This window comes from Salvelinus sp. IW2-2015, linkage group LG26, assembly GCF_002910315.2.
Source record: "Salvelinus sp. IW2-2015 linkage group LG26, ASM291031v2, whole genome shotgun sequence".
Taxonomy (NCBI): domain Eukaryota; kingdom Metazoa; phylum Chordata; class Actinopteri; order Salmoniformes; family Salmonidae; genus Salvelinus; species Salvelinus sp. IW2-2015.
Genome location: NC_036866.1, coordinates 21,930,878 through 21,941,974, shown reverse-complemented (window position 1 = coordinate 21,941,974; position 11,097 = coordinate 21,930,878). Strand labels below are relative to the sequence as shown.

Genomic DNA, 11,097 nt, shown 5'->3' with positions numbered 1-11,097 from the left:
TTCTAGGATATTGGATCTGCGACAAGTGATTTCCCCCCCCAACACCCACTAACTAAATAGAGCAGCAAAAACTTTACATGGGTCCTTTAATGGATCCGTTGTATTGTAAAATCACAGCAAAGGAGTTTTATATCAACAAAACAATGACAAAAAAGGAAATGTCAGGATACAATTCAATGATTTGTTGGAATGTCATTATCTAATACCCTCCATAAATAGGCCTAACTACATTACTGGTTACAAACTAATTAATGAGAGCGCAGATTATYTTTTACCAGTGCAGTTGCAAATTACACCTATTGAGAGAAATCTTCATGGTCAATCAAAAACATTAAGGATAAGGACCTCATGGTTAAGCGAGGCACTGCAGCATCACTAATTCTATTCTTGAAGTAATACATATGTGTTTGTTTACCCTACAAACAAGTGACCCCCCAAAAATACCTGACAACATGTCAAGTAAACCTGTTATTTCACACAAAGGCAATTTTCCATTGAGTGGAATTAGTTGAAATTCGGAACATTCAATGTATATTTGTTACAATTATTTTAACAGAGAACTATTGTTTCAATATCACACACAAGGAATCAATGCAAATGTTTATCGTGGAAGATCTAAAGGCTCATTATATTCCTTCACTCAAGAACAGCATATGAAATATGAAATCCGTATATACAGTATGTGTATTGTTTTTAGTTGTCAATGGTGTGAGAGAAATATTGGACCAATTAAATATTATGATTGATTCAGCTTCTTCAGTAAACTAAGAAATAAGTTAAGAAAAACATTTAAAAATGTCTGATGGATGGTAAAATAAAAAAATAAAATACACAATAATTTTGTGCAATTGAATGGTGAAGGAATAAGCTAAAACGTTCCAGCCACCATTGGAATGGACTCTGATTAGCCTAACTACGCTGCATTCCTGATAAGCTGTACTGAATTCCAACAGCTTATGATTCCGTCTTGTAATAGCATTTTGTTTACCAGAGCCAACTGTCCAGGTGTTGGAGACAATAACAGGACTGCTGGAGGATAGATGACAGCTCTCTGTAACTCTGCTCTCTCCAACCAGGAAGCAGTCGCTCATTGTTAAGGGCCTGTAGCCTGGGGGTCCCCTCTCTTAGAACCTGGTACAGACAGGGCCATCTGCTCTGTATCCTAAGCCTGGTTCGACGGTCTAAAGTAATGCCACGGACAATCTTTTTGGCCCTTAGCTCCCGTAATGCTGGCAGATTAAGACTGGAGAAGACCAGACCACGACTAGGCGATACATCCAGGAACTCTAGAGACATGGACTCCAGCGTGTAAGATATGCCAAGGTTTCGGAGTGGCACCAGGATATGCAATGTCAAGGACTTAAGGTTGGGCAGTGACTTGGTCAGGGTCTGCAAAGTGCTTGGGCTTACTCCTTTGAAGACCCAAAAGTACTTGAGTTCAAGGACACGGAGGTGCTGGAAATGAGTAAGGAGTGACACTGATGTCTCAGACCAGTCAAAGTGCAGGCGCATCTTGGTGATCCGAGGGCAGCTGTGGGAAAGTTTTCCCAGTAGCACCTGAAAGTTAGTGACCTGGTCCATCTTGATCTTGGTAATGCTGTCATGGTGGGAATTGGAACCAACCCGCAGGTCCAGTGGTTCCAGTAGTGTGAACGTCCAGTTCAGGTCCAGATGACTGAGATCCCTGCAGTGGACATTTTCCAGGAGGTCAGAGAGAAGCTCCCCCCATTTGTTGCACTGGTCCCCCAGGTCAAAGCTTGCTTTTAGGGTGAGCAGGCTTGCCCCACGGGATATAAGGTGGTGGGTGTAGTGCTGAACCCATGCTTTCCAACGCTCAAACTCTCTGTTGGACACCAGCAGTCCTTCCTGTCCAAGGTGGATCACCCCACGGCGAGAAAAGTCTGCCACTCTCCAAAGCTTCCCTGATCGCACAAGGCAACTCCAACTGGAGCATACAAGTGCAGAATTGCACTTGTCAACCTCACTCAGGAAGGAAAGCACATGGAGCTGGCATTCCACCGGCAGAAGATTGAAAGGAAATAAGTCATCCCCTGCTTTTGCCATTCTTCTTCTACTGACAGGGACAAGAAGTTTCTTCCTTGGGGACATGGTGTTCATTGGTGGAGGACAAAATCCCCACCAGGATAAGTCTGATTTAATTATGCCATATAAATTCTGGTCCAGTTCTTCCCAAGTCTGAGAAAGATAATCAAGTGTTTGTCAGTAATCATCTAACGTTATAGTATACTATAGAAATTATATTCTTAACCAAACAATTTAACCAATGTATACATGTCTGGTTACTGGTATCATATATTATGTTAATTGCATAACACGCCTATTCCACAGAATGTGTAACGATACAGAGCGTTTGCTAAATATTTGCTGGCTAGGTAGCTAACCCGTAGCAAGAGAGCTTGTAGACAGACAAACAAAAGACACCAACATCGTAAATGTTGAGRTTGTCGTCGATGTGGCAACGACATAATGGAACAAATATGTTTAGTTTTTCAACCTGCTCTAAATCTAAAGTGAAATACCAACTGGTGTGTTATGCTAGCTAGCGTTATAGTTAGTTATACATTTCACGTACCTTGTGATGATTGTATGCAACAAAAAGAAGAGAAGTAGCTATTTGCTAGCAACCTTGGTCATTTTTTCTTGTGGATAATTGTTTAATTACATAGGTTACGGAGAATAAATGTCTATAAGACCAATTTATGTAAAGAAAGTATTGGTTAGCCAGCTAGCTTACAAGGTTAACAACTGAGTTGTTGTTGATAATGTCGTCATCAAATCGCGCGTCAAGGTTCTTAAATGTTCATGGGTTTCAAGTTTGAGTAAGCAGTGCGCAGGCTAATGTTATTTACATTTATAGGGCATTTATAAAGCGCCAGGTACTGTGATGTTTTTTTTCTACAACAATGAAGTTAGCTAATACAATAGTTAWTAAACTACATGCAGTCCTTGGTTTATCTAACAAACTGCCGTAATATCAAACAATGTATATGTCCAGACAAGCCCCCCCCAATCTTCGCCTGGCCGCCATCTTCAATTTTAAATGTTTGTTTTCTCTGACGTTTAAACTAATGGTATTTCTATTTGTTCAGACCTCGGATTGCAGGATGAATCACGTAATAGTACAAACGCTTGAATAACAAAGTGAGTATTTTAGACAGTTTGTCTTATCAGCGACACTTTTTTTTACTGATATTTCATGGACTTTTTTTTGTGGAACAATGTTAGCTTACTAACGTTAGCTAGCTAGCAATTGTTGTTGTGATGTTTTGCTGTAGCATTCGCTTGTTATTATTTAGCTAGTTAAGTGAGAAGCACACACMTTCAAAAGCAGAGCAAGTAACGTTAGTACTAATGGCATGTAGTTGCTGGCTATTTAATTGGATGTGAAGCCTCTGCTAGGTAACCAGAAAACGCATAGCCTCTAAARCAGACCTCATGAGTCATGGGGGTGTTGGCATGCTAGCCTAACGTTAGTTACCCATTTATAATCTTTCAGGCATTAGTTAAWTGATTATTGTGCCACATTACACTGGCTAGCACGACCATATTTCTGCAGGTACATTGCTTGTTTTGCCTTTCGAGAAAGACTAAATTAATAACCACGATGAAATGCAATGCTATGGAAACTCAAAGTTGACAAGCAACCACAAGATGGCATCCTTTGATAAACCATGAATTAGCTAGCTACAATCCGTTCAGGATCTATGTTAGTTTTGTGGCGCCCAACTTTCTGCTTAATYTATTTGCTTACAGTGCCTACAAGTGCATTGCCTACAAGTCTTTACTCTCAAATTGTTTGTTTCTTTGTTTAGGTCCAGAATGCATAGTYCTAAATTCTTGTCTATATCAACAGAAGATTAAACCACGCTAGCCTCCCCTCATCCTCACTCTGCAGATCTTCAAGCACAGATTAGAGTATATGCGCCTTACTCTGGCGTAATGAAGTAGATGGGGGAATCAAAGAACATGGTGTTGAATGGCAGGCGGCATGGCAGCAGATTCTCCAGTGATCTATCCATAACCTCGGCCAGGTCGCTGCGACAGAGCAAGGGCTCCTTTAGAAGCAGGAGATGTAGTCGACGTAAGTGCTTTCCTCTGGCAATGCTCACCACACAATTACAGAACCATAAATGACCAATTTCAGCTTCATAAATAAATTACACTGCAGTTTTTCCAGATTTTTAAATGGTTTAATTGTTCAAGTTTTTTTGTCTCGCCTCATCTCCTCCCTCTCTCACCTCAGGTGTCAGCAGTTCTGCCRTAGAGGCAGAGAGACGTCATACCCCATCATCTGGTATGACTGCAAAGGAGCTCTGTGAGAATGATGACTTGACTACAAGCCTTATTCTAGACCCCTACCTTGGCTTCCAGACCCATAAGATGAATAGGAGGTTTGTCTCTTTCTGGCTCACAATTGTACACATTTGTCATATAATGGCTTGTGCATAAGTAAGCAGCCAAAGTTATGAAATTGACTGTCTATGGTGTACTTTTAGGTTTCGACCCGTCAAGGACCGACATAGACATTTGAAGGAGGTGCTAGAGTGCTTTAAAAAACATGACAACCTTGAGAAGGCCTTCCATGCCTTGACTGCAGGGGACTGGTCAAGACACCACTTTCCGCACAAGACYAAGGCACAGGGCAAACTCTTCAAAGAGCATGTAAGTTATCTAGAAATATCCATTGTTGAGCAAAAAGCATGAACCATCAAAACAAAAATGTTAACATCATTTTTTTGTGTTTTGGCAGGTTTTTGTTTACCTACGAATGTTTGCAACTAACAGTGGGTTTGAAATACTTCCTTGCAATCGTTATTCCTCTGAGCAGAATGGAGCCAAAATTGTAGCAACAAAAGACTGGTAAGTATCCAAATTAAATTGTAGTAGTCTGCATTTAGTTATAACAAAATGTTGCACTAAGTATATAGTCATTTTTACAAACTCAAATATTCCTTATTCACATTATCCCAAGGAAAACCAATGATAAGATAGAATACCTGGTGGGCTGCATCGCTGAGCTATCGCAAAATGAGGAAAGTGTGTTACTGCGACATGGAGAAAATGACTTCAGTGTGATGTACTCCACCCGCAAGAACTGTGCTCAACTGTGGCTGGGACCTGCAGCCTTCATCAACCATGGTATGCATACCCATGCACTTGACACCAACTGTATCTGCCTCATTCAACACACGTATACTATAATTAAAATACCTGTATTAAGAGACTAAACAAATGTTTTCTTGTTTTTCAGATTGCAGGCCAAATTGCAAGGTAAGTAATAATTATGCCTGCAAATCAAAGGTATTGTGGAAAATGAAGTGAATTGTGGAAATAAATAACACATTTTTCTGTATATGTTGTTACAGTTTGTTTCCACTGGGCGAGATACAGCTTGTGTCAAGGTTCTTGGGGATATTGAACCCGGGGAAGAGATCTCCTGTTATTATGGAGATGGCTTCTTTGGGGAAAATAATGAACTATGTGAATGTTACACATGTGAAAGGTATCATTCATTTTTTGCTTAAATATCATATAAAGTAACAACAAGTTTGTAGAATAATGAGTCATACATTGATTAGGATTTTGAGATTTCACATCTTTATAATTTCTACTCCCTTCAGACGAGGTGCTGGTGCTTTCAAATCGAAGACTGGACAGCCTACGCCCACTCCAATTATCAACAGCATGTATGGCCTGAGAGAGACAGARAAACGTCTCAATCGGCTGAAGAAACTAGAAGACAGCAAATGCTCTGGCAGTCAGTTGGAAGGCTCTAATATGGATCCAGACTCTCAGGAAAATCATGACACACATCCATGTAAGTGCACCTTTGAGGTTGAGCAGGGATTGACATTAATGGTTGCCCTATTTCCTAGATTAGGCCAAGTGAATTAAGCAGTCACACAAMTTGAGCCTGCTCTGTGGTTGCCCCATTGAGCAACAACCAAAACACAAAGATTTTTTTCAGTAGCCTGAAACTTATCTTTTTGGTTCCTCCCCATTGTTTAAGTGAAAGACAGATAATTTAGGCATTTATGGCAGCTGGGCAAGTTGTGCTTGCACTGGAGTTGCCCCWGGAAATTCAGTACATTTTTTGTGATAACCAACATACAAAGAATTTGATTAGTGATTTTTCTGGTTCCTCCCCTGTGTGTAGGAGAAAGGCATGCTATATATGGCATTTCTGCATGTAAAAAGCTAGATTACATTTTTGAGATCAAGTTTTTGTCATGTGCATAAGTACAGTGAAATGCCTGTCTTGCTTAGTCTTTCCCAACATTGAAGTCAAGTATGACAAAAAAAATAGAAATAAGAAGAACCWGAGAAAGTAAGTAAGCTATATACAGTGTTAGTTCCAGGGTCAGGTAATTTACAATGTGTAGGGATACTGGAGTGGTAGGGTTAGATATGTATAGGGGTAAGGTGACTAGGCATCAGGATATATGATAAACAGAGTAGCAGCATGTACTGTATGATGATTGTATTTGAGTGTGTGTGTGAGCAAATGAAGTGTGTTGGTGTGTCAGTGTGAGTATGCATAGAGTCAGTGCAAAAATAAAATAGAAGGGTCAATGCAGATCTTCTGGCAACTAAAAAATACTCCTGAGCTACTATTGGTCAATTATAACACTTACGTGACATGCTGTACTTGTATTAAGAACTGTAACATTTTATGGTACATACTAATATTATAATACATTGTAATTTTACAATGATTGTATGTATGTTGTCCTGTTTCTCAAACTTTTGAATGGCTGTTCTGACATTATTTCTTCTTTTCTGTTCACATCTTAGCAGTAGGGAGGACAGCCCGCTCTAGTGTGACAKGGCTCAGTGACGCACAAGCTCTAAGCAGGCAAACTCTGTCCAAAATGCCTATCCCTACCTCATCGTTCAATCAAAGACACTCAAAGAACTCCAACGTGCCAAAGAGGCTAAAATCAAAGTCCATAAAGCCTTTGCTCAAGTTAGGAAGAAGGTGTCAGGTAACTGCCCACAAGTGCCCCATTGAGGTGGAAGCTATGGGTTTGTGCCTTAAGGACCCCACAAAATGTGTCAATAACAGGGTCTCACAAAAGAGAGAGATGGATAAGAAAGGGCCCGTGCAAGTGGTGGGAACAAGGGGTGGTCTTGAGCACTATACTGCGAAGGAAAACCATCAGAAATCAGTGAAAGATGTTAGTAGGTGCCCTGATGGTTTAGCATGCACTCACAGAACTCGCAGTTCAACCAGAGCATCAGTTGGCACACAGGAGTCTGACAACATTAAACTTGAACCAAACTTGCCACCCATCCACTGCGTTGTGGTTAGTAAGACCAAGCCTATGGACCTTGGTGATTGTGTCACAGACAGTCACTGGATGAACAGCTCAAGCCTGGATATCGGCTGTCCAAAGACGGAGAACTGTCCCAGATATAAGCAAATTATAAAGCAGGAAGAGCACTCTTTCCGACCAGCATCCCTTCTCAAGGAGGAGGTTTCAGACCTGCACCATACAGCCTGTACCACAGACAGAGCTGATGGCAGGAAAGAACTGCAAGGCCTGCCTGATGGTCATGAGCCCTACAACCTGTCTAAGGGAGACAAGCTTCTCCACCTTGGCAAGGGGAAGAAGAAACAGCAGATTACGCGCTATGATTCCCAGCTGATCCTAGCCAACAACAACTCAGGTGTCCCCAAATTGACCCTGCGGAGACGAAGGGACAGCAGCAGCAGTAGGATTGAGCCTGGTGAGGCAGACCCTGTCAAGTCCTCCAGCTCCACAAAGACCAGCATGAAATTTGGTAAGGACCATCATGCAAAGACCAAGAGGAGRTCTTATGCAGCCAGACTGAGTAATGGGACTTTCAGTCCTGTGGACCACATCCGCTCCTCCAAACATGGCCTCAGTCCTGTGGACCACATCCGCTCCTCCAAACATGGCCTCAGTCCTGTGGACCACATCCGCTCTTCCAAACATGCCTCAGTCCTGTGGACCACATCCGCTCCTCCAAACATGGCCTCAGTCCTGTGGACCACATCCGCTCCTCCAAACATGGCCTCAGTCCTGTGGACCACATCCGCTCCTCCAAACATGGCCTCAGTCCTGTGGACCAACCCTCCATCTCCGCTCCTCCAAACATGGCCTCAGTCCTGTGGACCACATCCGCTCCTCCAAACATGGCCTCAGTCCTGTGGACCACATCTGCTCCTCCAAACTGCAGATTCAGCTGCAGCGTGAGCAGGACAGCAGGAGACTCAGCCAGTATCACCATGGTACTGGGCCCTTCACGGGTATAGTAGAGAGGGAAGCAGGTGAGGTCTTTGGGCCGACTGTAGCAACATTTGGGATGCATGATGACACAGAGGAAGACTCGTCCTCCTCTGAAGAAGAGGATGAAGACGACGTCTCTGACTCTGACCATGAAGAGTTCGACGATTTCATTCCACTTCCACCAACAAAACGCCTCCGACTTATTGTTGGTAAAGACTCTATAGATATTGATATTGCATCAAGGAGACGTGAAAATCAGTCACGCACAGTCAATGCATGAGCTTTATGGATCTTTATTTGACTAGTTGATTTAAGTCAACAAAACAAAAAAATCCCATGCTGTTGTAAAATGTTAACTATTTTTGTACATGATGGAACTTGATTTGTTATTCATATAGTAGAATGTGTATATTTTACATAGCATACAATGTGTAGGCCTTTATTTTTATATCTTCAGCTTTATTTTGTACAATTGTTAATTATATTTAAAGCCTTTTCTTGTTTGTGGGGTAAACATGCTAAATTTTGCTTCACTGACATTCACAAGAATGGAACCTTTTGGGAACACACATGATGTGCTTTTGTCCGCATGGCAGTGTATACATGCATATAAAATAATGTGTTTTATATATTGTTTTGAGAGTTTGAAAGGAACCGAATTGTTTCTTGCTGGAAGTCTGTGAAAATGTGTTTGACTTCCAGTGATTCCTGGGAGCTGGTCTGTGACATTTTTGCCCCGTTTTTAATATTTCATTCATTAATCAAAATGTCTTGGTGATTATATTAACTTTTCAGTTTGTGAAGAGATGGATTGTCTGTTTATTCTATTCATTTCACTAAGTCACTCAATTCTCAAACTGTATCACTTCTCAGTCTCCGTTTAACAATCACAAATTCATTACAACTTACTTGGTCTGGCATTGGTAATGTAGATATTCAAACACTTTGAAAATCAGATGTTTTACTTACTTTGCTATTTTGTTCACCATTTGTTCATCTGAATGACTTTCTGTCTGCTGTGCGTGAATGATGTGCATGTCTCAACTTCTTAAATTGCTCTGTCATTTTTTTATACTAGGTTGATTTTAAAGTCGGTTGTACAACTTTGGTGGACCTGTCACTGTATGCTGTCATACGTAGGCTACTGTCTGTGGTCTTGATTAAGCTACACTACATGGCCAAAAGTATGTGGACACCTGCTCGTCGAWCATCTCATTCCAAAATCATGGGCATTAATATGGAGTTGGTCCCTCCTTTGCTGCTATAACAGCCTCCACTCTTCTGGGAAGGCTTTCCACAAGATGTTAGGAACATTACTGCGAGGACTTTCGTTCGGGGTTCCAATTCATCCCAAAGGTGTTCGAAGGGGTTGAGGTCAGGACTCTGTGCAGGCCAGTCAKATTCTTACACACCAATCTTGACAAACCATTTCTGTATGGACCTTGCTTTGTGCATGGGGGCATTGTCGTGTTGAAACAGGAAAATACCTTCCTCAAACTGTTTCCACAAAGATGGAAGCACAGAATCGTCAAGAATGTCATTGTATGCTGTAGCGTTAAGATTTCCCTTCACTGGAACTGAGGGGCCTAGCCCGAATCATGGYAAAACAGCCCCAGACCATTATTCCTCCTCCACCAAACTTTACAGTTGGGACTATGCATTCGGGCAGGTAGCGTTTTCCTGGCATCCGCCAAACCCACGTTCGTCCGTTGGACTGCCAGTTGGTGAAGCGTGATTCATCACTCCAGAGAACACGTTTCCACTGCTCCAGAGTCCAATGGCAGCAAGCTCTACACCACTCCAGCCGACGCTTGGCGTTGCACCTGGTGATCTTAGGCATGTGTGCGGCTGCTCGGCAATGGAAACCCATTTCATGATTCTCCTGACAAACCGTTATTGTGCTTCCAAAGGCAGTTTGGAACTCGGTAGTCAGTTTTGCAACCGAGGAGATACTATTTTTATGCGCTTCAGCACTCAGCGGTCCCATTCTGTGAGCTTGTATGGCCTACCACTTTGCAATTGTTGCTCCTAGACATTTCCACTTCACAATAACAGCACTTACAGTTGCCCGGGGAAGCTCTAGTAGGGCAGAAATTTGATTAAATGACTTGTTGGAAAGGTGGCATCCTATGACGGTGCCATGTTGAAAGTCACTGAGCTCTTCAGTACGGGCCATTCTACTGTCAATGTTTGTCTATGGAGATTGCATYGCTGTGCTCAATTTTATTCYCCTGTCAGCATGGGTGTGGCTGAAATAGCKAAATCCACTATTTTGAAGGGGTGTCCACATACTTTTGGCCATGTAGTGTACCTTTTTGAGTTGCTTGTATAATGTTGAGAATTACAGTTGAATTTCATAAACATGGCTGTGCATTCTATAACTTAATGTATGTAATTCTTCACATTTATCTCCATGTTTAATTGTTTTTCTACCTCAGAAAAAAAACTGTACTAAACGTGTCCTTATTTCTGGTGAATGTAGTTTATATAATGCAAATCACAAATGCTTGTTTTTATTTTACAGTTTGAGTACTCAAATTAAAGCTTTCTTCCAAGTGTTTTGTCTTCATGACCTGCTGTGCTAAGCTGCTGTTTATTTGCGACATTTTATTRTTGTGGTATTTAACTAAGGAAGGAACATTCTGTAACTTTCTAAAAATCTACTTTTATTAATCGCATGCACCGAATGCAACAGGTGTCAAAGTGGTGATCCTAACTGACCTAAAACAGGGACTTTTTACTAGGATTAAATGTCAGGAATTGTGAAAAACTGAGATTAAATGTATTTGGCTAAAGTGTATGTCAARTTCCGACTTCAACT

General features: G+C 41.5%; 2 protein-coding genes across 3 annotated transcripts; one reads left to right on the top strand and one right to left on the bottom strand.

Moving 5' to 3' along the window:
- Positions 1–69: 69 nt before the first annotated feature.
- Positions 70–2,787, bottom strand: LOC111952189 (uncharacterized). Its single transcript, XM_023970750.2, has 2 exons — positions 2,594–2,787; positions 70–2,196 (listed from the first exon to the last, which is right to left on the bottom strand). Exon 2 carries the CDS (start codon positions 2,116–2,118, stop codon positions 985–987), a length of 1,134 nt encoding a protein of 377 aa, XP_023826518.1. The 5' UTR covers positions 2,119–2,196; positions 2,594–2,787; the 3' UTR covers positions 70–984.
- A 25-nt stretch (positions 2,788–2,812) lies between these two features.
- On the top strand, positions 2,813–8,336 carry kmt5b (lysine methyltransferase 5B). 2 transcript variants are annotated; one of them, XM_070435198.1, is made up of 11 exons: positions 2,813–2,897; positions 3,111–3,162; positions 3,917–4,102; positions 4,265–4,412; positions 4,518–4,683; positions 4,772–4,881; positions 4,994–5,160; positions 5,273–5,292; positions 5,388–5,524; positions 5,643–5,839; positions 6,817–8,336. In XM_070435198.1, exons 3-11 carry the CDS (start codon positions 3,970–3,972, stop codon positions 8,241–8,243), a joined length of 2,505 nt encoding a protein of 834 aa, XP_070291299.1. In that variant the 5' UTR covers positions 2,813–2,897; positions 3,111–3,162; positions 3,917–3,969; the 3' UTR covers positions 8,244–8,336. The 2 variants fall into 2 exon arrangements, with proteins under 2 accessions (XP_070291299.1, XP_070291298.1); XM_070435197.1 differs by lacking the exon at positions 2,813–2,897 and having other exon boundaries at positions 3,037–3,162; positions 3,875–4,102.
- The last annotated feature ends 2,761 nt before the right edge of the window (positions 8,337–11,097 follow it).

Coding starts and splice junctions, on each gene's coding strand:
- LOC111952189 (XM_023970750.2), bottom strand. CDS start 2,118: ATGAACACCATGTCCCCAAGGAAGAAACTTCTTGTCCCTGTCAGTAGA.